Source organism: Lutra lutra, chromosome 1, assembly GCF_902655055.1.
Source record: "Lutra lutra chromosome 1, mLutLut1.2, whole genome shotgun sequence".
In the NCBI taxonomy this organism is placed as follows: domain Eukaryota; kingdom Metazoa; phylum Chordata; class Mammalia; order Carnivora; family Mustelidae; genus Lutra; species Lutra lutra.
Genome location: NC_062278.1, coordinates 220263701 through 220291378, shown reverse-complemented (window position 1 = coordinate 220291378; position 27678 = coordinate 220263701). Strand labels below are relative to the sequence as shown.

General features: G+C 60.5%; 2 protein-coding genes across 9 annotated transcripts in view; one reads left to right on the top strand and one right to left on the bottom strand.

The window, feature by feature from the left end:
- Window positions 1–340: 340 nt before the first annotated feature.
- Window positions 341–27678, bottom strand: SEMA6B (semaphorin 6B). 8 transcript variants are annotated; one of them, XM_047705625.1, is made up of 17 exons: window positions 27370–27678; window positions 11224–11373; window positions 10958–11081; window positions 9308–9368; window positions 9113–9175; window positions 8590–8691; window positions 8107–8197; window positions 7671–7790; window positions 7130–7218; window positions 5791–6008; window positions 4824–4955; window positions 4448–4597; window positions 3873–4055; window positions 3640–3786; window positions 2866–2943; window positions 2711–2769; window positions 341–2306 (listed from the first exon to the last, which is right to left on the bottom strand). In XM_047705625.1, the coding sequence occupies exons 2-17, from the start codon at window positions 11342–11344 to the stop codon at window positions 1354–1356; spliced, it is 2691 nt and encodes an 896-aa protein (XP_047561581.1). In that variant the 5' UTR covers window positions 11345–11373; window positions 27370–27678; the 3' UTR covers window positions 341–1353. The 8 variants fall into 8 exon arrangements, with proteins under 8 accessions (XP_047561581.1, XP_047561610.1, XP_047561570.1 ...); XM_047705654.1 differs by having other exon boundaries at window positions 11224–11377; window positions 27371–27678; XM_047705614.1 differs by lacking the exon at window positions 27370–27678 and adding an exon at window positions 12355–12794.
- The window catches only part of LOC125108222 (proline-rich protein 36-like), a 29701-nt gene continuing 13365 nt past the window's right edge, over window positions 11343–27678 (top strand). Inside the window, exons 1-6 of the mRNA XM_047743748.1 lie at window positions 11343–11454; window positions 15395–15590; window positions 26158–26203; window positions 26543–26719; window positions 26806–26906; window positions 27127–27390. Of these exons, the coding sequence (XP_047599704.1) occupies window positions 11343–11454; window positions 15395–15590; window positions 26158–26203; window positions 26543–26719; window positions 26806–26906; window positions 27127–27390 (896 nt within the window). The remainder of the gene's footprint in view (window positions 11455–15394; window positions 15591–26157; window positions 26204–26542; window positions 26720–26805; window positions 26907–27126; window positions 27391–27678) is intronic.

The window sequence follows — 27678 nt, the reverse complement described above, 5'->3', positions numbered from 1 at the left end:
ACCACCCTCCTCCACCCTACACAGTCCTCTGGTCCTATTTTCACAGCACGAATCGCTGGTTCAGATCCAGTCCTGATTTGCGTGTCTGGGGCAGGTCTCCCCCACCAGGCTGTGGACTCCGTGAGGACAGGGATCTTAATCCCTAGCAGTGTCTGGCATGTAGCGGGTGCGCGACAAATATTTGCTCAAAGATGATCAGAACACCGGTCCCATCCGGATGCAGAAACCCGCCTCCTGCCATTTCCTAGTTCCCCAAAATTCTGCTGGTCACCGTGAGTCTCAGGGAGGGACCCCCAACCGCCTCACTCCCCAGAGACAGAGCGGACCCAGAGCCTTGGGGGCCGGTGGTTGTAAACAGTTTTATTGATGGGGAGGGGGTTGGGGGAGGCAAACTCCAGAGAGGGTCCAGGACTCAGCTGGCCACTCAACTGGCATGCATGGTCAGCTGGAGGTCAAGGGAGAGGTCACAAGGGGACGGGTGGCATGGGACCCTCTGACCACCCTGGGGCCGTATTTACAGTGGGGCCCGCCCGCCTTCCCCGCCCCCCCCAGACCACCAAGCCCTTTAGACAGCTGCTGCCAGTATGACTTCTGGGCAGGCCCTCCCGGCCCCCCTGCCCGGAACCCCTTCTTGTCTCCCCCTCAAATTCCTAACCGGCACCTTGGAGGCCCCCGGGCCTTTTGGAAGCCCGGGCGCCGGGTCAGCCAACGCCCAGGCCGCTGGGGCCACCACCTCGCACACAGACAGGTACACTGCACGCGTGGCCCACCCGCGACACACACACACACACGCCGGCAGCAGCCCTCGTGGGCACACACACGCACCTTCCTCCCCTTCCTGGCCCCTTGCACACGAACACGGCATGCATACACACACACACACACACACACACACCCACACACGCCAGGAGCCTGGGTTGAGGAGGGGCCTGGAAAGGGGCGGGGCGGGGAGGTGGGGTCTGCAGATGCGGCCCCTCCCCGTCCCGCCGCCTCCAAGCCGCGCCCCCCCACCCCACCCCGGCTGACACCCCGAGAACGGAGTTGTGCAATTGGATAGAAATCTGCAAAAGAAACGTCAATTGGAAAACAAACCCAAATCCACGCGCAGAAGGTCAACCTCAAATCCATAGCACATTCCTCCCGCCCTCCCCCACCCCCAAACCGCCTCAGTGTCCCGTGGCCCCGGGCGGGGCGGGGCGGGGGCGGGGCGGGGGCCGAGCTCGTTGTGCTTCCGTGTGGCCGAGGGGCCCCCCACGCGGGCGGGGGCGGGGGTCTTGAGCACCCACTGGAGCTGGGCCGGCTCTCTCGCTCCTGGTTCCCGTGGCTGGCACCGCCGAGGCGTCGGGCCCTGGCCTAGGGCACGGGGGGCGCAGTCCTGTCCGTGCCCCCGTAGGCGAGGAGGTGGGCCAAGTCCGTGCCGGGCCGCACGTGGCGGCCGCGGTGGCGGTCGCCACCGGGCCGGGCCTCGCCGCTGTTGAACGTGTGCGTGCGGCGCAGGGCTGCGGCCGGCGGGCCATGAGGGCCGGGCCTCCGCAGGCTGCCCGTGGGCGGCGGGCTCCAGGGCCGCGGGAGGCCGTCGGCGGCGGCGGCGGCGGCGGGGACTGGGTCCGAGGGGCCCGTGGGCGCCGACACGACGCGCCGGCGGTCCGGGCTCGCGTGCGGGGTGAGCGGGAAGTCGCCGTGCGAGGCGCGGCCGGGCCGGGCGTAGAGGCGCGCGTCGGGGGCCGGCTCGCCAGGCGCGGGGGTCGCGGGCGGCGGCTCGGGGGCGCGGGCGGGCGCCAGCAGCAGCAGGGAGGAGGAGGCAGAGGCCGGGAGCAGGGGGTGGCCGTGCTCCCAGGCGCGCGCGCCCAGGGCGTGTGGATGCGGCGGGGGCAGGCGCTTCTGCGGCAGCGGCGTCTGCTCGGGCGTGGGCAGCAGCCCCGAGTCCAGGTCGTGGGGGCCGCCCTGCAGCAGCGTGGCCTTGGCCCAGCCGTTCTGCATCAGGGGGGCCAGCAGGGCCTCGGGGGGCCCCCCGGCGCCGCCGACGACCACGCCGCCGACGCCGCCACCCCGGCCCCCGGGGCCCGCCGCCCGGCGCTCGCCCAGCCGGCTGACGCTCAGCACCGCCTCGCCGCCGCCGTGCGCCAGGATGGCCTCCTTGTCCTTGCGGCGCGCCAGCTCCCGCCGCTCGCGGAGGCCCACGTACCAGCCCACGCTGAAGCCGGACACCACGGCGCCCACCACGAAGGCCGCCACCGACGACGTCACCAGCAGGTTCACCGACACCAGCCCGGCGCGCTCCTCTGCCAGGCTGGCCCGCAGGAGTCCTGGCCGGGAGCGCCCGCGTGAGAGGGGCCTGGGGGACCGGCCCGGTGCCCGCCTCCCGCCGCCTGGGCCCCTCCCCGCTCTGGCTGTCCGGGCGGGCCTCTCCAGGGGGGTCTGTCCGTCTGTCCGTTGGCTTCTTGGGGGTCTCTGTGTCTCTTTCAGAGCCCGTCTGCCTGTCTCTTGGGGTCTCCCTGTCTCCTGGGGTCTGTGCATCCTCTCCCCAGGCTGTCTGTCAGCTCCGTGGCCTGTCCCTCCCCTGCCACCCCTCCTGGAAGTGGGACCCCTGCCCTTCCAGGGCCCTGACCCCGGCCACCACCCTCAGCCCCCTATCTGGGCCTGGGCTGCAAAGGGCACTAGGAGAACCTGGGGAGTCCCCAGCTCCCCTCCCCTTCCCCACTCCACATACCTGTGCAGTCCCCTAAGCCTGAGGTGCTAGCCCCTGACACGTCCTGCTCAAAGGTGCCTCTGGCGGGGTAAGAAAGGTGGTCAGCAGAAACCTCTCTCCCAACCTGATCACTGGGTGGGTGGGTCACCCTCCCCTAAGCCCTCTCCCCCTAGTACCTGGTGCCGGGGCTGAGGAAGACACAGGAACCATCAGGGGCCCAGCCGCAGTAGGGGTCCTGACTGCCAATACAGTTCCTAAAGCAGACAGGCGACCCGGCGGGCCGTCAACCACAGTCCCTCACGGGGCAGCGCTGTCACTTCCAGGAGCCCACGTGACAAATCTGCGCCAGGGGCTAATTCTTCCCCACCTTGTAGATAAGTCTCGGGACAGTTCACGGTTGCCCAAGTGGCAGACCCGTGAAGGGAGCCTGGGCATGGTTACTGCCACGATGGCAGGCTCAGGGAAGGATTTCTCCATGGTGAGGGCGCACGCTGAGCCTAGGAGCCTACCAGAACTTTACATCTGATCGTGCCCCCCTTTTAAAGACAGGGAGATGGTGGTCTTCCTGGCCCCCAGCACCTGCTTCTGCTGCTCTTAAAGATGTCGGTCAGATCTTATACCTCCCTCTGCTCACAGCCCTCCAGGGCTCCCACCTCTGAAAGCCCAAGTCTCTGCCCTGCCCCACGGGACCCTGCCCCTGCACGACTGCCCCACCCCCTCCCTCTCCTCCTCTCTTCCCTCTCTCCCCCTCGCTCTGCTCCAGCCAATAGGGCCTCCTTGCGGGGCCTTTGCACGGGCTGTGTCCTCTGCCTGGCTCATCCGCTCGGCTCACCATTCAGTGAGCTGGGAGGCTGCTGGGCCCTGGACTTGACCTTGGCTCTCAGGGCCTCCTGTGCTCATATCCCCTCGCCTCCCCCTCACCTCTGCAGCCTGCCCCAGGGGGCACTCACTTCATGCAACCTGAGTACTGCTGGCAGCGGGCCACGGGAACGCGGACCACGCAGCGGGGGAAGGCCGCCAGCAGGCCACCCGAGGCTGTGTCCAGCTCCAGGCTCAAGAGCCGCCGCCCTGCCTCGCCGTCGTCCGACCGTCCACACCTGCAGGTGAGCAGACTGGTGAGACTGGAGGGCGAGCCCCATCTCTCCGCCCGCCGGTCCCACCACCCGACCTCTGCCCCCTGCACCTGTCTGGCCGGTAGGTCTCAAACTCCTCCAGGAAGACACTGGGCCCAGTGGTGCCCGAGGTGCTGGCATTGGGCCAGATGAGGAACTTGAGGACGGTGCCCACCTCGGAGCCCAGGAAGACAACGGTGTGGTTGCCCCAGGGACCAGCGCCCACGTCCACAGCCACTCGCGTCAGCTGGTGCCTGGGGCAAGGGTGGGCAGGGGTGAGGCTGGTTCCCAGAGCCCCTGAGGTGCCCTGGGCACTTGGAGAGACACCACCCATACCAGGCAAGGTGGGCGTGGGAACATGGGTGCCCATCACAGAGGGACAGACCCCCAAGCTGGGCCCCAGCCTGTGCCTGTCTTCCCCTTCACCTCCCTCCCTCCCTCCCTCCTGTCCCTACCACGCGGCCCCAGGTCCCTGCCTAGTTAGCCGTCTGGAGGGCCTGGCTGCAGCAGGATTGCTCTCCCCCTTGCCCTCATGCCCACAGGTGGCCCCATTCTTCCTCTGTACCTGTCACCCCAGCCTGGGCTCTCATCACCACTCACTGCCCGCCCCCCCGCCCCGGAACCCCAGCCACGCCTGGGGACTGACCGCATCAGAGTCCGCACGATCCAGGGCGCGTGGCCCAGAGAGGGCACCGCTTCGTCCATCAGGGGATGGGTCTTGACGAAGTTGAGGATCTCATCGGGGAAGGCGCTGGAGGCGTTGTACTGCATGCCGGGGGCCGCACAGCACCCGGGTCTAGGTGGGGAGGAAGTGGAGATCAGGGCAGACTCACCCATCCCTACACAGGGGCTCTCACTTGCTGGGGGGACTGGCTGCCTTGCCCAAAGGGCCTCAGTTTTCTGCATCTGGATAATGGGTACGGCTGAACTCAGTCACACAGAACCACCTGGAAGTCCCAGCCCTTCACCCTAGGGTCAGGACCCCACCCGGGCACCTGGCTCAGGATCAAGGGGGCTCTCACCGGGGCCGTGGCACCTGATCCTCTGGCACGGGTGTCCAGATGGACTCGGGGGACTTCTGCTCACGGAAGCGGCCTTCAAACACAGCGGCCACCTGAGTCATGTCAAAGGCGCAGACAGCTGAGCCGGGGATGCTGGGGAGTTAGGTGAGAGATGGTGGTGAGGCTGGTGGAGGGCGCTGCCTTGGACAAGCGTGCCCAAAAGCCTTTGTCCCCATGAAGCTGTCAGATGTTCCATCCCCAGGGCCAGAGATGCCTCCCCCACCAATACAGTCACCCTGCTTCCTCAACAGGGCTCAGACTGGACCACAGGCTGGCCTTTCCACAGCCACCCATGTCCCTCCATGGCCACCCATCATCGCTTGCCTGGACGTCCAGTTTCCCAGATGCCACTCTTGTTCCCTCTCAACCCATGCCCCAGGGGGCTTTTCAAAAATGCATGTCTGACCTTGTCTCTCTTCTGCTCCTCACTCTTCCATGGCTCCCTAGAGCTCTCAGAATATAGTCCAGACTCCTCCCGGTGGCTCGCCACCTCTCTGCCCTCATATCCCCTATGCTCCCCCTTCCTCCCTCCTCTCCATCCATGGGGCCTCCATCTTATTGTTTAAACATACCAAACTCACTGCAGCCTGAGGACCTTTGCACATGCTACTCCTACAACTTGGAATGTTCTTCCCTCTCCTGCCATCTCACACCGTTGGTGGCTCGTTCTAATACTCCTTCCTCCAGGAAGCCCTCCCTGACTCCCTCCTCTAAAGGCAGAGGATGAGGACATCCCCATCTGGACTCTTCTGACCAAGGGGCCATAGAGGGTCAGTAGCTGGCTCTGTCCCACCCCAGCCTGGGGCTGACGCTGCTCGGGAGTTCCAATCTGGCCCAGCCCAGGACCCAGGGAATATATGATGAATGTGGGAGCTCTCTGCTCCTGTCTCCACAGTGCCCCAGTCTGCTCCCCTCGGGGTCCTCTGACCTGTTGCTGGGGGTGGAGAAAACAGCGAGGACCACGGGCCGGCCCCCCAGGCTGACGACACCGGTGACGGCCTGCAGCACGTTGAAGTAGAAGTGGGAGTCCCCGGGCACAGAGCAGTTGAGCCGCGCCTTCAGGAAGGATGTCCACTGCTTCTCCAGCACCCGAGGGGAGCCTCCCAGGTCATTCTTGCATACCCGGGCCACGCGGGACACCACCACCTGGTGTGACAGCAGACAAAATGGGGGCATGAGCCCCGTGTCCGCAGGCCGCACTTGCCATCACCCAGTCTGGGATGGAGAAGTCTGTTGACTCGCTGTGTGACCCCAGTCACCATACTCCTCTGAGCACCATACTCCCCAACGGAGTCATGGGGATGTCAGTGATGGCCATGGCAAGCGTGGCTATCCCCATACGCATCTCACGTGTTTACGGATTGCTCACTGTGCACCAGGGACATAATCTTCATCATCTCCTACATCCCTCCCAAACTCTACAAAGGAGAAGACTGATATCCCCATTGTATAGATGGGGAAACTGAGGACCAGAGAAAGAGAAGCGACTGGCCCAGCGTCACACTAGTAGCAAATGGAAGCATTCGTACTTAACTGTCCGGCCGCCTGCGCGGAGTGAGGGATAGGATAGATGGGTAGGTGGACGGATGGCAGGATGGATGGATGGATGGACTAGTAGATGGACGGATGGGTAGATGAATGAATTTGAAGGAGATAATGATGGATAGTGAGAAAAATAATGTAGGAGATAATGTGTGTATGGATGGATGGACGGATGGATGGATGGGTGGGTTGGTGGATGGATGGACAGACGGACAGACGGGTAGATGGATGGATGGATGGATGGGTGGATGGATGACGGCCGAGTAGATGGGTGGGCAGAATGGACACGAGTTGATGGAACTTGGGGGCGCTCAGGAACACACAGGGGGGTGGGTGAGTAGAAGGTGTCTGAGAAGGTGTCTGAACGTGGTTCACAGGCCGATGGATGGACAGCGGGAGAAGGACAGGTAAGTGGTTGAGATGTGGGTGGGTGGACGGGCGAACAGCAACCAGGACTCGAACCCAGAGGCGTTACCTGCCTTCAAACCCATGAGCCTCACCCAGGGCCGTGTGTAACAAGTCCGCTCCATAAATGTCTTCCACCCTTGGTGGCCTGGTCCTGGCTGGTGTGGAGGGTCTTGAGGACCAGAGGGGGAGGGTGGAACCTCTTGCCCCAGGTGGGGATTCATGGATCCGCTTCTGCTCCCCAGTTCCCACCACTAGAGCCTCTCAGCTGCATGCCCCCCCACTAGGGCCTTTTTGGGGTGGGAGAGAGACACCCTCACCTTCTCCAGGTAGTTAAACTCCATTGCGATCTCCCGGAAGAAGAAGTAGATGTGGCTGGCCCACTCCACCGCGTGGACAAAGTAGGGCTCTGTAGGAGAGGAGGGGTCAGAACCCAGCCCCTGACATGAGAAATGGAGTTTCTGGGGCTGTGAACACATCAGCTCGGGTGAATGCTTTTACAGTGAAGGGGGGGGACATTGGTCAATTACCCAGACAAAATAAAATACTCAAGGATTGGGGGGGGTGTTGGGTGTCAAGAATCCTAAAATCACTGTGTCTACCGTCCATAAACAGCAACATCTACTATTTTGGTCACCTTCCTCCCTCATGTGTTGAAGAGATAAGTGCCCGCTAGTAGTTCCATTTCGGGCTTCCAAACCACCCATTTCCAGCAAGTTTTACTTTAGATCCAACTGAAAGCTTTCCTCTAGCTTTCTCTTCAAAGAGGTCAGTAGGTGCCCAAGATGAGATGGGGGTCCCCTCCCTGTCTCCTCTGGGACTTTTATTCTGGTGGGGGGATTTGATGAACGCCTGCCCCACCTTTGAACCACTTGGAGTCATGTTTCACGGTTCGCAGAGTGGGCCGGTCCCCCAGGCTGCGGTAGATGACAGCATCGATGGCTAGGAAGTCGGTAACTGTGGCCGTGAAGAGCATCCCTTCTGGATGGCCGTGAGTTAGGGGAAGCAGGTGAGAAGTTACATCACAGACACCAGGGGCAGGGTGGGTCCAAACTTGATCTTCGAAGACTGAGCCCAGAGCCCAAGGAAGCTCCTGTCCCTTGGTTGAGCCCTGACCCCATCTAAGCCCGAGCCCAGGCTCATCTCTAGCTCCCCCGCTGAGCCCTGACCTTGGCTGAGTGCTGACAGTGGCCAAAATTCTGTTTCACAGAGTCACCTTCATCATAACCCAATTCCAAAAGCGGGACACTGGTCAGGGCTGGGGCCCCATCAAATCGTCAGAGCTGGGGGCACTCACCAGAGAAGAGGGCAACGTTGGCATGTTTGGGGTCGTAAGGGCAACGGGCCATGCCGCTGATGTTGTCCCCGAGGGGCTGCAGTGTGTCCATCTGTGGGAGGGATGGGGCCTGAGTGACAGAGCTCCTGGCCACCCCGGCAGCCCCCCCAACCCATGAGGAGTCCTGCCTCCACCTTGGATGCTGTGTGACTTGGTCAGCCATGTAATCTAGGGCTTAGTTTACTACTCTGTGAACAGGTCTAAGAATCAAGTTCAGTTAATCCTATAACTGGCTTGTAGCTTAAGTAGCTACGGCTTCCCGATCTCTTTTGGAAGCTTCCTCTCCAGCTCCCGGTGAGGGGCCGAGGAGGGCATATCCAGTAAGGCTTCCTGTAGGAGGTGACGCGGTCTGGGGAAAGGGCTGGGCCAGCGGAGGGCAGGTGAGCCAAGACCAGGAGGTTGGACCTGGGGCACCAGGGCTCCGAAGGGCGGGGACTCACTCACACTGTAGTTGGCACAGACGGGGTTGAAGGCATTGGAACCGCACACAAAGAGCGTGGATTCGTCCCGAAGAAGCAGCACCTTTACAAAATTTCGACACTCGCCCTGGGGTTGGTTGGGGGATGGGGAAGACAGAAGCCATGGTGGGCGTGGCCCCGGGTGTGGGCGTGCCCGGCGTAGGGGGCTGGTGGGGAGCCTGCGGGGCGGGGCCGGGGATGTGGGCGTGGCGAGGACCGGAAGCACATCAGGGGCTGAAATGGGACTGGATCTTCCAAGTGATTGAGGAACCCGCCAAGGCGCCGAAATACTGTGCATCGGCGGCCACTGAAGGGATGGAGTTCCGGCCACAGCAAGGCTGTGGGCGTGGCCATGCGTGAGGACCGCTCGGGGGCGTGGCCAGGCTCCAGGCACAGCCACGGCAACGCCAGGGTTCTGGCCGCGGACGAAGACAAGGACCACTGCGCATTCCCGAGCCGGGCTGGGGCGTGGCTGGGGGCGTGGCCGGGGCGTGGCCAGGGCCACTCACCTCCTGCTTGCCTTTCATCCGACACACGTTGATGTCACTGGGGTTGGAGCGCCAGGTCAGTTTCTAGAGCAGAAGAAGTGGTGAGGGGAGCGGGATCCCTGCCGCCCAATTCTTGCTCCCCGGCACCGGGTCGGGGCCCCCTGGCAGGAGCCTCGAGTGCCGCCCCCACCCCTCCCACTTGGGCGCCCGCCTCACCCGCTGGTACCGCAGCTCCGTGGCCGTGGGGGGCTCCAGCTCCACCCGGTACAGGTTGTCCCTGGGGCAGAGGAGCCGCTAGTGAGGATGGGCGCCTCCAGCCCCCGCCCCCACTCTGCATTCTCCTGGCGACAGGTGTGTCCCCACACGTAACACGCAGGGGTGTGCCAGAGCCTCAGCCACAGGCGACTCTGACGCTGATCACGCCCGCGCCTGCTTGTGGGTGCCATCACGCGCCTCCTCAGGCCCTAAAAGGACCCACAGGCCCTAGCACACCCCATACTCCTTGACACGCCCCATCACGCTTACACGCCCCGCGGCCTTGGGGTCCTATTGCCAACATGATGGACTGTCCGATGCCCTTCATCAGGTCCCATCGGGTGCCCCTCCCACCACCTCTCAGCCTCCCCCAGGCTCTTCCCTCCACTCTCCCCCTGCCCCAGAAACTGCCTTGGTCAAGGTGAAGTCCAGCAGTCACTTCAATGTCCTCCTGCCCCTCATGCACTGTCTCCCTGGCCCAGCCCCCCTCCTTCTCCCAGGAGCTCCTTAGAGCTCCACCCACTCCCCTCCTGTGCAGCCTCATCTACTCTCCTGCCCCCACCCCTGCGTCTATGGCAGGACAACACCCACAGTTCTGTCTCCAGCCTGGCCATCCCCTGAGCTCCAGACTCGGGGGTCCAGCTGATCTTGGAGGTCTCTTTGCAGGGGAGTCCCGGACGCCTCACACTCAGCTCAGCCACGCTGCACCCAATTGTCCCCCACACCCGCTCCTGCCTTGTCGCTCATCTCTGCTGAGACTGCCCTGTCCTTCCAGGGGTGAAGGTCACAACTTGGGAGACACCCTCAATTTGCCGCTTCTCTTCCCCTCCCACAAATCAGCCAGTACTGTCAGTTCTGCCTTTAGTGTCTACCAAGAATTTACCGACTTCTCATACACTCCCTGGGCACCACCCTCATCCAGCCGGAACGAGGGCAGTCACCATCGCCTGGGTCCCCCCCCTCCATCCCTTGGTCTGTCTTTCCCACAGCAGCCATCAAGAGGTACCCATGAGCACCTGAGTCAGAACCCCCTCCTCTGCCCACAGCTTTCCACGGCTCCCCGCTCACTGGGGTAAAAGCCCAAGGCCTCCCTGAAGCCCACAGGACCCTGCACAACCTGCCCCGTCCCCTCCCCACCCTCCCCACCTCCCCATCTCTCCCTCCTCCCCATCTCCCCCTCACCCACTCTGCCCTAGCCAATTGGGCCTTGTCAATGTTCTCCCAACACGCCAGGCCAGAACCTTTGCACAGATTGTGTTCTCTGCCCCCATTTCTCCCTCTCCCCGAGATGTCCCCGTGGCTGGCTCCTCATCATTCAGGTCTCAACTGAAATGTCACCTTCTTGGAGAAGCCCTGGAGCCCCACATCAGCACCCTCTGTAGAGACCCAAGGAATCCTGACCAAGGAACTGTCTCCACCTCCAGACACACCATAGCGGTCTCCGGGCTGTAACAGGTGGAGTTTGGTCAACATCCTTTATAAAGTCCCACCCCAAAGATGCTGATCTGAACTCCAGCCAAACAATATGACCCAACACGCAAACCTCCCCAAAATGCTGCCGCTGACCCCCCACACCTCCCCCTGCACACTCTGCCCAACGATCCCTCATACCTGTCCCCAATGAACAGGGTCCTGTTGACACGCAGGACTCGCTGGATGTGGAGGTCCTCAGGACCCTCTGCGGGGGTCAGGCGACCCGGCCCGCTGCCCACGAACACCGGGTAGTGGTTCAGGTCTGGGGGAGGGGTGAAGGATGGCTGTGACCCAGGGCAGGGGTGAGCCTGGTCTGGTGAGCCCCTGGGGGAAGTGAGCAGCAGACCCAGCTGAGAAGTGAGACCCTCCCTCAGGACTCCGGCTCCCCCGGGACCCCCACTCACAGTCTCTGGGGGCCACGCTAAGTGGCGGCGGCTCCTCGGGGAAGAGGCCGTTGGCTCCCCCCAGTAGCAGCAGTAGGAGCAGTGGGGCCGGGCGAGGAGGGGGCGCTCGCGGGGTCTGCATGGCGAGGTCGGGGCGACGAGAAATGAGACCTGCGGGCGAAGGCCGGGCGGTGAGCGGCGCGGCCTGCACTCCCGCCCTCCGCAGCGAGATGGCGCACGCGAGCCGCAGTGGTCAGGACCTTCCAGTGCCAAAACACTCCCCGTCGGGGTAATAATAAAACCGAACGCCAGCCGGGGCAATAACAGTAACGCCAGCCCTTGTTTAATCATCAGAAGGACTTTCTAAGGGCGCCTGGGTGGCTCAGTCGTTGAACGTCTGCCTTTGGCTCAGATCCTGATCCCAGGGTCCTGGGATGGAGCCCCGCATCTGGCCCCCTGTGCTGCGGGAAGCCTGCTTCTCCCTCTCCCACTCCCCCTGCTTGTGCTCCCTCTCTCGCTGTCTCTGTCAAATAAATAAATAAAATCTTAAAAAAAAAAAAAAATGAAGGACTTTCTGACCACATAGCAGTGAGAGCTCCGGAAACGGTTTCTAACCAAAAGCTAATAAGTACAATATTTAAATGACTTTGAAATGAAATGATATTAAATAATTTTTTTAAAAAACACCAAAAAAAAATCACGATAATGAGAGACACAGCGCTTAACCACATGTACTTAAATGATTCAATCCCAAAACAGATATTCAAGAATCCTTACAATTAAATCACAACAATCCTGGGGCGTCTGGGTGACTCGGTCGATTAAGCGACTGACTCTTGATTTCTGCTCAGGTCGTGATACCAGGATGGTGCGTTCTAGCCTGCCGGGGGCTTCCCTGCTCAGCGCTGGAGTTCGCTTGTCCCCCTCCCTCTGCTCCTCCCCACCACCGCTTGCTTGCTCTATCAAATAAATTAATAAATACATAAAATCTTTAAAAAAACCCCACAACAATCTTAAAATGAAAGGCTCCAAAAAAAATTTCAGTCTCTCAGAATTTTATAAACCACAATCTGGGAATTGCCATAGTTTCAAATCATAGAATGTTCCAACTGGCCGGGGACCTCAGAGGGGAGGTGAGTCTGACTTCCTTCCCAAGTCCAGCCTTTCTGACCTCTGCTAGATTACCTCTGTGACAGGCACCTCACTACCTCTCAAGCGAGCATGCTTTCCGCTCCAGTTCAAGGTATTTGAAGACCCAGCCCGGCTGTGCAGCGTGGAGACTCCCTCCGGGTGATGATCGGTTGGTGGAAGTGTGAGCAGAACTCACCCTCTGGAACCCAGCCCTCCACACCCTACCAGCGGGGGTGCAGTCGGGAGGTCCTGAGTGAGAAACCTGCAGCTTCGTCCTTCCGGGGAGCCTCAGGCAAGCCCTGTGCCTCAGTTTCCCCGTCTGAGCATCAGGGACATCGTTATGCCCTGTCTTGGCCTCAGAGCTCCAAGATTCCGAACCCCGGGAGGTGAAGGTGATGTGGGAACTTTGGCCCTGGAGAGCCTGCCTCTGAGGATTCAGGGCCAAAAAACAGGAAGGCCTTGCGTGGACCAGCAGAACTTCCTTTTTATGACCCTGAACTTCCAGGATTTGTGACTCAGCCGATGCCCGGATCCCACGTGTCCATGGGACAGGCCTCTACTTCCTTAAAAGCTTCCTTCCCTGACTCCTCCCCTGCTCCGCAGCCTCCCATGGCTCCCAGTGACCCCGGTCTGGGTCCCAGTCACTGCATAACAGTCAAGGCCTCCGCCCCCCCGCCACGCCCCGTGAGGCCTTCCGCTCACTGCTGCCAACTCCACCCTCAAGCCGCCCCACCCCCAGCCTCCTCCCTCACAACACCTGCCTGGGTCAGCACAGCCTCTCAGGTGCTCTGCCCTTTTTTCTTTAATAAACATTTTCTTTTTATATTGTGTTAAATATATATACCATAAATTTACCATCTTAACCATTTTTAAGCGCACAGCTCAGCTGAGCACACTCATACCATCATGCAAACATTCCCCACCCTCTGTCTCCAGAACTTTCCATCTCCCCAAACTGAGACTCTGTCCTCAAGAAGCACAGACTCCCCATCCTCTGCCCCAGCCCTGGCTCCCACCGTCTCCTCTCTGTCTGTGTGGACGGGACTCCTCTGGGGCCCTCCTGGGAGTGGGGTCCTGCGGGACGGGTCCTTCTGGGTCTGACTCCTCTCCCTGAGCCCAGTGTCCTCAGGGTCCCTCCGTGTCATGGCAAGTGTCAGGGTTCCTTCCTTTCTAAGCCTGGATCCCATTAATATTTAACGTAAGAACCTTCCAAAACTTCCATTCTCTGACCACACAGGGCTCCTGAGACAGGCTGCGAGAGTTCCAATCCCAGATCCGGCATTTACATGCTGTGTGACCCTGGACAGGTTCTGCCTCTTGGCCTCAGTTTCCTCATCTGTAAAATGGGTACAGGAACAGTCCCGATTTCACAGCCTGGGGCGGGTTATTAACACAGAACCTGGCACAGCACAGGTGCTCTGTGAGTGCTGATTATTATGCTCCCTGTGGCTGCCGCTGCCATGGTAAGTTCCAGAAGTGGGGGCTGCGTGGCTTCCAGGAATTACTTTGTAGAGTCCCCCACTGGCTCTAGCTCTAGGAGTGGTGCAACAGCCCATTTTACAGATGTGAAAACTGAGGGTCTGATTTGGGGTCTGCGTTCCCACCGGAGAGGATGAGGCAGCTGGGTCAAACCCAGGGCTCTCGGGCTCCAGGAGTTTGCCCCTAGGCGTTGGGCACCCTAACGACCTCAAACCCTAATGACCACAACAAGATCAATAATCACCCAGCCGCTGCCCTTGACCCTCAACCCCGACAGGCTAATAGTAACTTAATACCAAAGTTCAAGGACGGGCAGACTGAGGCCCCAGGTCAGGATGCAACCTCACAGCTAACGTTTTCTCCTGCTTTTCTTAACTTTGTGATGCAGCAGCTGGAGGCTAGGAAGGGGTTCATTTGCGCCCTGTGTCCACCTGCCGCACAGATCCATCCAAGGACCCCTGGGCTGACCTACACTGGGCTGTTCTTGCCAAGACATGTTTCTCCGATCTGTTCCTCAACTGAAGGACAGCCCCGGTGTCCCCTAACCAAATTATGGGGTGTTGACCTCCCTGTCCCCTCCCTGTCCCCTCAGTGCCCTGTAGCCCAGCCCCCACCTCCTACCTGGTCTCCTGGCCTTCAGTCCTGCCCCTTCAGTGTCCTCTTCAAAGGAGCAAAGGAGTCTTTCTAGAACTCAAATCTCACCTGCTTTTCCTGCTCTAAACCAGGGTGTCTTCCCCTTGACACTGTTGACATTCAGGGCAACTATTCTCTGGGGGGGCCGTCCTGGGTACTGGGGGGTGTTGAGCAACATCCCTGCCCCCCTCACCTGATGCCAGGAGAACCCCAGTGTGATAACCACAGATTTCCGCAGACATTTATTCCGTGTCCCCTGGGGGGCAAAACCAGCTCCAGCTCCGCTCTGAACCCTTCTATGGCTCCCCACTGTCCTCAAAATGAAGTCCCAGCTCCTCTCCTCCTTTCTATCACCACCTCTGGACATCTGCGCATGCTGTTCCCCCAGCCTGGGCCCACCTTCCTCCTGCTCCCAGTAACCTGGTAAACTCATTCTTCTTGGACACCTCCTCTAAGAAGCCTTCCCAGATCAGCCCAGCTGGGCTTCCTCAAGGCTCCCAGGTGCCTGTGTGTCCTCCATTAGTGCCCTGATCATCCTACCTACTAACTGCCTGGCTGTCTGTCTTCCCCACTGGACTGTAAGCCTCCTGAGTGGGCAGGATAGGGTCCTGGCCACCACTGTGTCCCCAACACCCAGCACAGGGCCCTACATACAGTAGGAGCTCAATAAATAATAAAGGTACCAAACACCAAGCACTTACTATGTGCCAGGCACGGTAAAAACTTAAATTAACTCATTTAACCCATACCACATACCCAAGAGGTGGGTGCTGTTTATATGTCCCTTATACAGATGGGGAAACTGAGGCTCAGACATCGACGTCATGGACGAGGGGAGCTGAGCTGAAACCAGCTGCAGAACGGAACCCCACGTGCTCTTTCTGGGGAGTCCGGGCCACGTTGGGGCCAACTCACTGTACCTGGTCTCGGTTTACCCCCTGACCTGAAGTTCCTGGAGGCCTCGGCCCCTCCCCCAACCCCCTCAAGACCATGTTTCTCTTCATGAGACTCAAGGCGCCTCTGCCAGCCGCCACCCAGCGCCTGCCCACCCAGATGAAGCCCCACCACCTGCCCGAGCACCTGGCCACCGAGAGCCCCCACCAGGGCCAGCACCAGCACCATGGCCAGCCTGTGCACCCTGAGGAGTGGGGGGGCATCCCTTCACCCACATGTTTGCCTGCCCATGGAAGGGGCGTGCCTCCTGCCTGCGGCCCTGGGGACCCACGGGGGGGACGGTCATAAGGCCACAGAGCGCCAGCCCCCATTCAGGAGCCTCAGGCTGTGGCAGGACCTCCCCGCGGGAACACCGACCATCACTCCAACGTGCAGCACATGGTCCCATTGTACAGATGAGAAGACTGAGGCAGAGGCAGAAAACCCTCAAAGCCACCCTATTTGACCCTCTTGGGTCCTCAGGGAGCCCCCGGAACGGACCGGCTTCCCCGCCCCTTAGCTACTGTAGCCTTGACATACGTTCCAGCTTTCTTCTGGAAGACTTCTCCCACCCGGCACTTTGCCAAGCCAGGGTGTTGGGCTACCGTTGGGCCGGGGACTTCAGCGAACATTTTAGGACCAGCTGGTAAGTTCCAAACAACAGACAAAACGTAAATCTTGTCGGGGTTTTCACTGGATCGGTGCGAACTTATGGACCAGGCAAGTCAGGCCTGACTCGCAGCTGAGGCTCCCACCCCCAGCAGTGCCTCCTCAGTCACCCCTGCCTCAGCCGATGGCTCAGGTCCCACCTGGGAGTCCTCCCCAGCTCCCCCCAGCACCTGACCCCCCAGCCTCATTCCCTCGCCCTCGCGCCCAACGCCAGCAAGTCCCGTGGGCTCTGACTTTAAGTTCACCCAGAATTCTCACTCCTGTCCAGTCCATTCCTGATCAGCCCCCATCGTCTCCCGCTCGGACCCGCACAGTCCCCGCCGCCCTGGTCCCAGGCTCCTGCCTTCATCCCCGCCGCCAATCCCACCGTCTGTCTTCCCCACAGTAGACAGCAGAGGGCGCCAGTGAGCAGTTGCGTCAGGTCGGCTCTCCTCTGCCCACAGCCCTCCAGGGCTCCCACCTCCCTGCTGCCCAGCACGACCCTGCACGACCCGTCACAGCCCCTTCCCCACCCTCCCCTCCTCCCCATCGTCCCCTCGCCCTGCTCCAGCCACACGGGCGCCCTCCAACAGGGCAGGTGCGGTCCTGCCCCGGGTCCCCAGGGAAGGATAACCGCATCTGTCCTTCCTTCAGGCCCCTGCTGCCATGCCACGTCCTCAGAGACAGCCCCTCCAGGCCGACCCCCTGTATGCCATGCACCCCTAGGCCCCTCCCCACCCTGTATCACACTCTCAAAGGGTCCAACTTAGACCCTTTGCTCCTCTGAATGTGGTTCTCAGACCAGAAGCATCCGCCTCACTTGCAACCCTTAGAAATGCAGACCCCGTGGGGCGCCCGGGGGCGGGGGACGGGGGGGGGGGGGGGGGGTGTGCTCAGATGATTGAGCAGAGGCCTTGGCTCAGGTCATGGTCTCCAGGTCCTGGGATCCAGACCCACGTCCAGCCAGCTAGGCGAGGGGTCTGCTTCTTCCTCTCCTTCCGCCTCTCCTCCTGCTTTGTGCTCTCTCACTCTCTCAAATGCATAAATAAAATCTTAAAAAAGAAATAAAGAAAAAGAAATGCAGAGCCCCAAGCCCCGCCCCAGACCCGCCAAACCAGAGCCTGCCGGTAGTAAGATCTCGCAGGGATCGGCGTGCACAATAAACTTTGTGCATGGGTACCCCCAAATAAAATTATCGCCCACAAATCAGCCTGTTCAGAGCCCATCCGCCGCCCCCCACAGACGGCGAGCCCTGTGGCAGAGGTCTGCGGTCTGCGAGGCATTTTGGTATAGCCCTGGTGCTCGGTGATGGCTTGTTGTGAGTGAATGAACCAAGTGTCGGCATCAGGAGCGGAGTCCGGATCTGCTCTCCTCCCTGGTTCCCCTTGGCCCGCATCCATGATGCGTGGGTCCCCCGCGCGTATCCACAGGCCCCGACATCCACCGCGTGTAACAGCCTCTGTGCAGTCACACGTGCCCATAGTTGCAACCACCATGCATGCATGTGCCCCAGCCATGGCGGGCCGCCGGCACATGTGTGCACACGCCCATGTGTCAGAGTTCACACACCCATCCCCCTGTGAAGCGGCTGCCTGCCACCCCCACCCCCGATGGCTTTCTGGCCATCACACAGTTTCCGAGGACCTCAACCCACGGTGGGCACCAGGCTGGCCAACCCCGGGTCTAATCTTGTTGGTGGGTTGGGGAAGCGAAGGCCCAAAATGCGGGCTGGATGGACAACACTGTTGGCTCCAGCAGTGCCCGCCCAGGTTCAAATCCGGGCTCTGCCCTCTGACGGTCCCCTCCCCTGTGTGGGCCTTGGCTGTCCCACCTGTAAGTAGCAGGTTAGGACCCATCCTAGTCGACCATGCAATGGGAGGACATGGTGTGGACCAGCGCCATCCGACAGAAAACCGTGCCCACATGTGTCCTCTTCCATTTCCGAGCGGCCACACTCAGAAGGGGAAATTCATTTTAATAACGTGTTTTATTTAACCCAATAGATCCAAAATACTGTTATTTCCCCCAGTAATCAATGTTAAAATGATTAACGAGACATCTCGACATGCCGTTTTCCACATTTAATCTTTGGAATCTGGTATAGGTTTTGCATTTAGAGCACAGGTCGACTCAGGCCAGCCACACATGGTGCGACCGTCACACGTGGCCAGTGGCTGCTGCTGGTGACAGCCCAGCTCCAGAAATAAGCCTGCAGCTAGGGAGGATTCGCCCACCCTCTCTGCCTCAGCAAGGAAGTTCTACTTTCGATCAACCTTAAATTCCTCTTGCTTCCAGAGGCTCCCAGAAGCTAAAAGCCTGGGGACTGCAGTTTTGGTCCCTCCTGGGGCCTGGGCATTTCCTGCTCAGACTTTTGAGAATTTGGGCTTGAAGGGCAATGCTACCCTCCCGTCTGATCCCCCTCCCCGCAAGCAAATCTTCATAAGCTCAGCCCACACCACGGTCAAAGCCCTGCGATGGCTCCCTAGTACCCCACAGAAGAAAGAGCCCATTTCTGTGTGCTGACATTTAAGGATCCCCACCCTGGGAATGACCTTAACCTTCACTTGCCCTCATCTCCTGCCAGGCATGCCCTGAATTTACCAGTCAGGTCTTTGCTCAGACTGTCCCCTCTGCCAGGGGGACACCTTCAGCTTTCTCAAGGTCCAGCTGCTCCCCAGAACCTCCCCCAATCACCCAGATATAGTCACCTTGCTTTTGCTCCTTGAAGCCCCCCAGCCAACTCCTGCTCGTCGTCTATATCAGCTCCATGTGTGGATGTCCCCTACTCCAAGAAGTCCTCCTTGACTGCCCTGGCTGAACCTCAGTGTCCCAGGGCTCCCCCAGCCACCAACCCCACCAACCTGGGAGCCTTTGGGTCCAGCTTGCGCTCCCTCTACCCTACAGGGGAGCTACGCATTCACTCCTTAGATGAGCAATTATTGTGTGCCTGCTGTGTGCACTGTTCCAGGCACAGGGACGCAGCAGTGACCAAGACAGTGGCAAAGCCCTGTCCTTGAGGGGTCCCCACTCCACGGGGGAGACAGGGGGGTACACATGTTACCAAAGGATGGTAAGAATGGCAGGGGTTGGCAAAGGGGCTGCTCAGGTCTGGGGTTGGGGGACCCCTTGGGGTGGGACAGTCCAGCTGCGGCCTGGGGGCTGAGGGGGGCAACAGCAGTGAAGGTGTGGGGAAGGGTGCTCAGCAGGGATAAAGGCCTGGGGGCTGGAACTGTTCCAGGAGCAGCGGGAAGGTGCCAGTGGGTAGAGGGAGGTGCAGGCCCTATTTTGAGAGGGGACTCCTGGGATTCGCGCCCTCTCTCCAGACCAGATAAGGCACCTCCATTTTCTCCTCTGTAAATTAAGGCACCACACCAGGACCCGGTACGCAGGGGTTTGCTTGAGACACGATGGCCTCGCTGGGTGGCCTTGGGCCGGCAGCTTGCCCTCTCTGAGTCCCTCTGGGACGCCGCAGGGGACTCAGTGACTCTTGGTTAGGCTCAGAGCCCCTGTTTCTCCATCTGCTGCAGCCTGGAGGGGGGCAGGATGTGCGTTTCCAGTTCCATAGAAGGAGCTGTTGTCCGCCTGCCGGCCCCAGGATTCCAGCTCCGGGGCCCGGTGTCCCCGGGGGGATCGAGTAACCCAGCCCGGCAGCCGGGCCCCTGCGCCTTCCAGGTCTAGTTACCAGCTCTGCTTACAGCTGCCTCCTCCAGCTGCCTCAGTCGCCCCCTGTGGCCGCCCCGTCGGGCTTCGGGGCTGTCTAGGAACTTGGCAGAGCAGCCAGAGGGAGTCCCTGGGGCCCGGGCCGTGGAGGGGCTGGGGAGAGGGGCCCCCTCTCCCTGCAAAGGCTGCCGGACGCCGGTTAACTCGTCCCTGGCCAGCCCGGGGTGGGGTGGGGGGGTGCAGCAGCCCCCCTCTGCCCATCGGGGCCACAAAGTTACCTCCGGGGTGCACAGTAGGTGCTCCAAGAATCCCAGCCCAAGAGTGTCCCCCCAGACCCGAACAGCCCCTACTTGCAAAAGAGCGCAAGGATGTGTTTGGTCCAGACATTCTGGGGACCTACTGTGCTCCAGGATGGCAAGAGGGTCAGCTGCCAGAGCTGGGCGTTCTGCAAACCCTCAGTTCATGCTGATCGTCTCTTTCGAAGGCGTCTCCACGGTGCTCAAGAGTTCCCGAGCCTCCCTCCCTCCGCGCAGCCCACGCTGGCCCAGCAGAGCAGGGATTTAAGCTAAGACGTCAAGAAGCCCAGTGCTGGGCCCCAGGATTCGCATGTCTGAACTCATTTCCTGCCCACCCCAACCCAGAGCGCTGGAGACCAGCACCAGCATCTCTGCATCGCTGTGGAAAAAGAGGCCCAGAGACGTTCACGTTCTGCCCTAGATCACACAGCACGGGAGCGTGCGGCTGAGTCGGAACCCAGGCCGCTGGGTTCCACTGCCTCTCGCGAGTGCCCGCAAGGCGCCATCTGTCCACAAGGCTGCACAGCCCGAAATGCACGTTCGTGGATAAGCAAGCGGAGAGCCAGAGAGAGGCTCTCCTGTCCCCAGGCCACTGGGGGAGCCAGCCAGGGTGGGGAACAGGTGGAAGAGACAGGACCTCAGGTGGGGGCCACAGCAGCCCCTAGGGCTCCAGGCCCAGACGGGGGTTGGGGGGGGCTCCTGGGTAATTAATTTTAATCACTGTTTGGAAATTGGGCCGCCAGGAGGCAAGTCGGAAGCAGCAACTTGTAATTAGGCACGGGGAAGGGGGGGCTGCTTTCTCCACGATGCAGAGACCATTCTGAGAAAATTAAAGTGTCATTTATACCCAGCGGGTAATTAGAGGGCCCGGGAGGGGGCCGCCAAGGGGGCTGGGGGCTCCTGGGGAATCCAGAGTGGGCCTGGGTCTGGGGGGTGGACACCCACGGATTCCTAAGTGGGGAATTCTACCTAGGCCTGGGGGGCAGACAGACCCTGTCCTCAGCCCCAAGTTGAAGGAAATGCAGAGGAGCTGGGCCCTGCTCTTTGGGCCCAGTTTTGGGGGACAGAGGGGAGTAAGGCTTGGCTCTAGTGGATTCCACTTTAGGGAGAACAAAGAGATCTGGTTCTTCCCCTTGGGGTCCAAAAAGGTGGTGACCCAGGTCCTCCTTTCTTGGGATTCTGGGAGCCCTCCTCTCTGGCAGGTTGATCCCTCCACCCAGATTCCTCCAGTCACTCTACCCCTCCCCCAGAGGCCCTGTGTGGGAAGCCACAGGGATCCCCAAGTGGGACAGGACCAGAAGGGCAGATCTGCAAGAGCATACCACTAAGAGATGCTGGGCGGGAAGCAGGCAGGGCTGTGCTAAGTGTTGCTGGGAACGGAAGACCTGCAAGTGAACTTAAAGAAGACAAAGGCGGGATATAGGTCCTGGGGGACGGCCCTGGGGTCAGAGTGGACCACAAGTCCTGGTGAGTCAGGGCTCAGGAATGGCAGAGATGCTGGCAGAGTGACGTGGGCCGTGGGGGATGGGGCGTGAGAACTGTGCATCAATGGAGAAAAGATAGTGAGGGCCAGAGGACCTTGTTTTCTGGGTGACCTCAGGGAATTTGCTACCCCAATCTGTGCCTCATTTCTCCCCAGAGCCTGAGGCTCAGACCTTCAAAGGGAAAATGACAGCAAACACTCAGGGGGCATTTACTGCATTCCAAGCCCTGTGCTATGGGCCTTACCAAAGGGACTAGTGGGGTAGGTGGGAGGGGTTCTTCTTAATATTTAATGATTGAAGAAACAGGCCCAGAGTGGGTGAGTGACAGGCTCAAATTTTCACAGCTAGGAAATGGCCAAGCTAGAACTTGTACCCAGGCCATATGGTCTAGACACTACACTCATAACCACAGTCCTCCCTATGCCTTAGAGAAAGGAGCCCTGTTTCTCTCCACATCATTCTGTGAGCAAGTCCCAAATCTACTCCATCCCCAACTCCTTTCCCCCTTTCCCGCCTCAGCTAGGTTGGCCCCCATCATCGCTCATCCGGACCAGCACGGAGGCCTCTGCCCTGGTCTCCCAGCTCTGGCCCTTGCTGCCTGCAGGCTGTCCTCCCTACAGCAGCCATAAGAGGGCTGTGAGCCCAGGGTCAGGTGCTGCCGCCTTGGCCCACCACAGCCCTCTGGGGTTCAAGCCTCACTGGGGGTAAAAACCCAGGTCTTCCTCTCAGGCCCCCAAGGCCCTGCAAGACCGGCCCCTCCTTTCCTCTCTCTCCCTCACTCACTCTGCTCCAGCCATGCAGGCCTCCAAAGCACCCAATGCACCCAGCAGGGTCCTGCCCCAGGGCCTTTGCACTGCCTATACCCTTTTCCTAGAATGCTCTTCCTCCAGATCTCCGCATGACTAGCTTCATCCCATTTCCCAGGTCTCAGCTCAGATGCCACCTCCTCAGAGACACGCTCTTTGACACCATCAGCTAAAACAGCCCTACCCTCCTCAGCTACACAACCCCAGAAACCTTATTATACTTGAGTTACTTTATTTCTCTAGTTGATATCTGTGTCCCCACCTGGCTGTGAGTTCAACAAAGGCAGGGCCCAGTCTGCCTTGGTCATTGCTGGGTACCCAGCATCTCGCGCCTAGTAGAGAGACACTTATTAAGTTATCTGTCATCTCAGGAAATGAGAGCAAAGACCACATAGCTCCAAATGAGATCAGGTCCAGAAGCCACGAAGTTTCTGCTTCTCAAAGTTACTCCTTTTTCCAGAGTAAGAAAAAAGCAGGACTATGCCCAACATGTTAACTGTATCCTCTTCTTTAAGCCTACGGGAGAGAGAATGGCATCTGTGCTTTACAAATGGATAAACTGAGTCTCAAAGTGGGGCACGACTATGTGAGCGAATGAGCAAAGACAGGGACTCAAACCCAGGTAAGTCTGATCCAACCGGGCAACCTCTAAGGGCAATAATTGAGTGAGGCTGTCTCAACTGCCCAGGGGCTCTGACTCCTTGGCCTCCGGGAAAGGGAGAAGGTTCTAAAACTATCAAAACATGTAGCCACCCCCACCGCGAACTCCTACTCATCCATCATTGCCCCAGCTTCGATGCCCCTCCGATGTTCATCTTCTCTGATCCGCTGGGCGGAGACCAACTTTCCCCAGTCCCATTTGCTCCTTGCACGTGGGCTCTGACTCCATGCAGCAGAGGGGGCCACCATCCACTTGTTTCCCCTTTTCCAGCCTGGAAGCACCCTGAGGGCCAACTAGGGACCGGAACTAAAGCCTTTTCTCTGGGATCCCAGTGTCACCCAGCATGGGGATGGCATATGGGGGGCCACTAGGAGCTTTTGTTGAGTGACTGATGTCCTCAGCTGCCCCGGACCAGATCTCCCCCAGGGCCCCCCTGGGAACCCATATTCCTCTTCTGGGCTCCTGCAGTTGGGAAGTTCTCCCCTAGGTCCGCTCTTGCAAGGCAGGCTCAGCCTGGGGCCAGCATGCATCCTGGGAAATGTAGTCCATACTGGCCTGGGCCTCCCTCCCAGCAGGCCCTGGGGCAGCCACCAGTGAAGGGTCATGGAGAGGGGCTGGTGGGGCACCGTATCCCTGCCCAAAGGAATGGAAGAGGGGTCTCCGGCCTCCCAAGCCACGTCTGTGGCACACTCCAATGCCTGCCACTTTACATGGACATCCCCAAAGGCCAGATGAACAACCGTGATAATGAGATCACGTGGCTCAGGTCCAGACCTATCAGGCCACACGCTGAACCCTGGCTCTGGCGGGCCAAACTTGCGATGTCTGGGGGGGTGGGGTCTGCACCCGCTCCTGGGTAATTCACCCACAGGATGTGGGGTAGGTGGCTGGGGCCTGAGTCTGGGGCTGCCTGGAGCCTCAATTTCCCTACTTCTGCTAAATGAGGCCACACTCACGGTCAGCCCTCGTCACTGCTGGGTCTTGCAGGAATCAGTCTGAGAATCCCCGGCCCCTCAAATGGCTCAGAGCTTCGGAATCACAGTATCTTATACATTATAGTTCAAAAAACCCCACAGTACCTGGAAATTTAGAGGATCGCCTGGGCCCGGACCAGCATCAGGATTATTTTTCCAGGATCCTGGAAAGATGGTTATTGACCTCACTTGCCTGCCTCCTGGGACAGGCAACTCACTACCACTCCAAGTAGCTCACCGGGTGTCCAGGGGCCTGTCTCCTGGTAACTATCCTTCCTTTGGGCTGCTCAAGGTCTAAAGTGTTGTCCATTCCCTCCCCTGCTCTAAAACCTTCTGTGGCTCCTAACTGCCCTTGGGATAAAGTCCAAGCTCAACTTGACATTCCTGGCCCCTATCCAGTTCTCAGGCCTAACTGCTTATTATCTCCCACCCTTAAAATAGTCCAGTCGCTCAGGCCCCTCAACACACCCTGCCCTGGCTATTCTTGATGTCCCTCTACCTCGAATCCCTGTCCCCCCTCGAATCCCTGTCCCCCCTCGAATCCCTGTCCCCCCTCGAATCCCTGTCCCCCCTCTTCTGGCATCATCCTTCCCATCCCTCAAGTCCAATGCCAGCACCCCCTCCTCCAGACAGTTTTTCTGTCCTGATCCTGGCTGAGGCCTCCCAGGACCCCCATCATCTTCTGACAAAGGGCCCGGAAGGCAGGACAGGCACACCCCGGGGTCAGCGAGGGATACCACCTTCCCAGGAGACGGGAGCGACCGGCATGTCCTTCAGCCTCCAGGGACCCGGCTCACCTGTCCTGTGGGCTGACGTCAGGGTCACCTTTCCAAGGACAGTTTGATTTCTATCTAGGTCCAGCCCCAGGTAACCCCAGCAACTACTGCCCCGGGCAGCCCCTGCAGATGACTCCAGCACCTTCCTTGCCGGGTGGACAAATGCAGACCCCAAACCTACAGGAGGAGGGGCCCCTCCCACATAAGCCATACCCCCGCTGGAGGAGACACCGTCTCACCTCAAAGCAGAGGAGGCAAGGGGACCCTGAGGACGCACGGGGGCTCAGCCCCGGCAGAAGGTAGGCAGGAACTGGAGGCAGGGCGGAGAGGTACAAGTCCGGGGCATTCTTGTGTCCCCTCCCTTTGCCTCATCTCCCTTCACTCAGGCCCGAAACCCAAAGAGCACCTCCTGGGGAGATGGCAGCCCAGAGAGGGCTAGACACCTGTCTGAGGTCACACAGCTGTGCTCTTCCTCTTAGCCCCAGCTTTTTCCTCTACACTGAACTTTTTCTTTTGGAGAGGGCTGGAGGCACTGGAAACTCCAGGTCTAAACTGCCACGTAGCTCAGAGTGGACAGGGCGTGGGGGTCTCAGGAAACCTTTGCGGGGGGGGGGGGCTCCTGGGTTTCAGCTGATGTGGCAAGTCCGTTCTCCCTTAACCCTGTGTAGCAACCCCAGGAGAGGAGAGGCCTGGCTTCCCTCTTTGCCCCTCTGCCTATTTCTTGAGACACAATTTCCCCATCTACTTTTGGGAACAGGCCAGTTCATGTGGCATTTGAATGAAGCTTTTTTTTTTTTTTTTAAGATTTTATTTATTTATTTGAGAGAGTGAGAGAGAGCATGAGAGGGGAGAAGGTCAGAGGGAGAAGCAGACTCCCCACGGAGCTGGGAGCCCGATGCGGGACTGGATGCCTGGACTCCAGGATTATGACCTGAGCCGAAGGCAGGTGCTTAACCGACTGAGCCGCCCGGGCGCCCTGAATGAAGCTTTTGCCGGGCAGTCACCTACCCCGTATTCAAGGGATCTCCTGTCGGCCACAGTGACCTCCCAGCCAACTTCCCAGAGAGCTTAAGACCCCCTCCAGTAGGGCCCTGACCCCACCCCGGGGGGGCCCCAGCCAGCTCCCCACACGCTGTACTCATTCTAAACAGAGTTTAGAACAATTGCCCAGACACATACCCAAGTTCACCCCTGAAGAAAACCAACAGCGTTTACTAGGATATGGGAAAGAGGCTGGGTGGGGGAACCCCATGAAGGAGGGGATGCTTCAGCCAGCGGACTCCTTGAGAAGCTGAGGGAACCCAGAGAAACATGAAGAAATGCAATTTTGTAAATGCGGTAGTGGGGGGTGGGGAGGGTCTCTTCTGTCGGTCCAGCCCTTGGCCACACTCCCACTTTCCTCCTTAAGCCCAAACGCAGTTCCCCAAAGCTTGAAGGCCTCTTCCTCTAACTCCAAGCCTCAATTCCTCTCCAGTCTTCGGGTCAAAGATGACAACCTCGGTGGGGAGGGGGGCACGAAGGTGCGGGGAGGGTACGGTGCCAAAGACCTCAGCCAGAGAGGGCCAAGCAGGGGCTGAGGGTCTGGGAACCGCCTCCAGCCCCAGGACTCTTGCAAATACTCCCAGCTCCAGCATCTACACGTCCAGGGCAGGGGCTGGGGGGTGGTTCCTACAGCAGCGCCCCCTCTGGGAGGTGCCCTAAACTCTGAGGGCGCCCGCAGGCGGAGAGCAGGGCGGAGGGGGGGCACGTGACCCCCGCCCCAGGGACCAATCAGCGCCCGCAGGAGGGGGGCCACACTGGGCGCCCCCCACCTCTCCCGGCGCGCTCGGAGAAAGACGCTTTCTTTGTCCCTTTGTCAGCTCTTGGGGGGCTCCGAACCCCCAGGCCCCCACTGCAACGGGGGGATCCGGAGCGACTGGCTCTCTCCCCCCACCGCGGCCCCTCCCCCGCGGCCCCAGGCCCTGGACTCTTTCTGGGCCGGGCGTGCGACAGGAGAGGGCTCAGGGGCGCCCAAGGTGCGGCGGCTGGACCGCGGAGTGGGGTGGAGGGGCCTCACCGGGCCAGGACCACCGCACAGGTCCCGGGTCCGCCTCGACTTAGCTCTCAGGGCTCCGCCCCCCAGCACCACTCCCCACCCCCGGCCAGCAGGACCCTGCGGGCCCTGAACCCCCCACCTGGGCCCAAATCCAGCTCCCCAGCGGCGCAGCCGCGAGCCCCGTTATTGTGCCTCCCACGGCCCCCCCGGACAAAGTCTCCACCCGCTGCGGTGCCGACAGAACCCCCATTATAGCTCCACATACAGGCCCCCAGGCAACAATCCAGGCCCCCCCAGCTGCGGTGCCATTAGACTCCCCCATTATGGTGCTTCATTCAGCGCCCCAGGCCCAAATCCAGCCCCTTCAAAGCTCTGCTCCTGGACCCCCCACTACACCGTTCCACACAGTGCCCCCCCAAATCCAGCCCCCTCCCCAGCTGCGTCGCTGACAGATCCTCCCGCGACAGCGCTCCACAAACCCCCTCGCGGGCCAAATCCATCCCCCTCCCGGCGGCGGGGCCCTCAGGCCCCCATCCTAGCGCCCGACCGGGCCGCCCCAGCGGACGATTCAGCCCCCCAGCTGCGTGCCGACAGACACCCCGGGACTGCGCCGCCCCCAGCCCCCTCCCGCAGACGCCCCGGGGCGCTTACCTCGGAGCCGCCGCGCCGCGAGTGCGCGGGAGGGAGCGCGAGGGCGGGAGGGCGCGGGCGGGGGGGGGGGGGCGCTCCGTGCGCGCACCTGTCCCGGCCAGGCCGGCTCAGCCGGGCATCCCGCGCGGGGAGGGGGCTGGGGGCGCGTGCTCTCCCCGCCCCCGGCCCGCGGCGCCTCGCTGGGGGAGGGGGCTCAGCCCCGGCCCCCGGCGCGCTGGCGTTGGCTCCGGGGGGGGCGCTGCGCGGCGGCCGGACCCGGGGCGCGCCGCGGCCGCATCTCCTCCGCCCGCCGCGGCCGCCGCTGCGACT

What these genes read in the sequence shown, in the direction of transcription:
- SEMA6B (XM_047705625.1), bottom strand. Translation starts at nt 11,344, where the DNA reads ATGCAGACCCCGCGAGCGCCCCCTCCTCGCCCGGCCCCACTGCTCCTA. An exon ending in CAACGTTGCCCTCTTCTCTG is followed by an intron (nt 7,791 to 8,106) that starts GTGAGTGCCCCC and finishes ACGGCCATCCAG; the next exon opens with AAGGGATGCTCTTCACGGCC. An exon ending in TTCTCCACCCCCAGCAACAG is followed by an intron (nt 4,956 to 5,790) that starts GTCAGAGGACCC and finishes CTAACTCCCCAG; the next exon opens with CATCCCCGGCTCAGCTGTCT.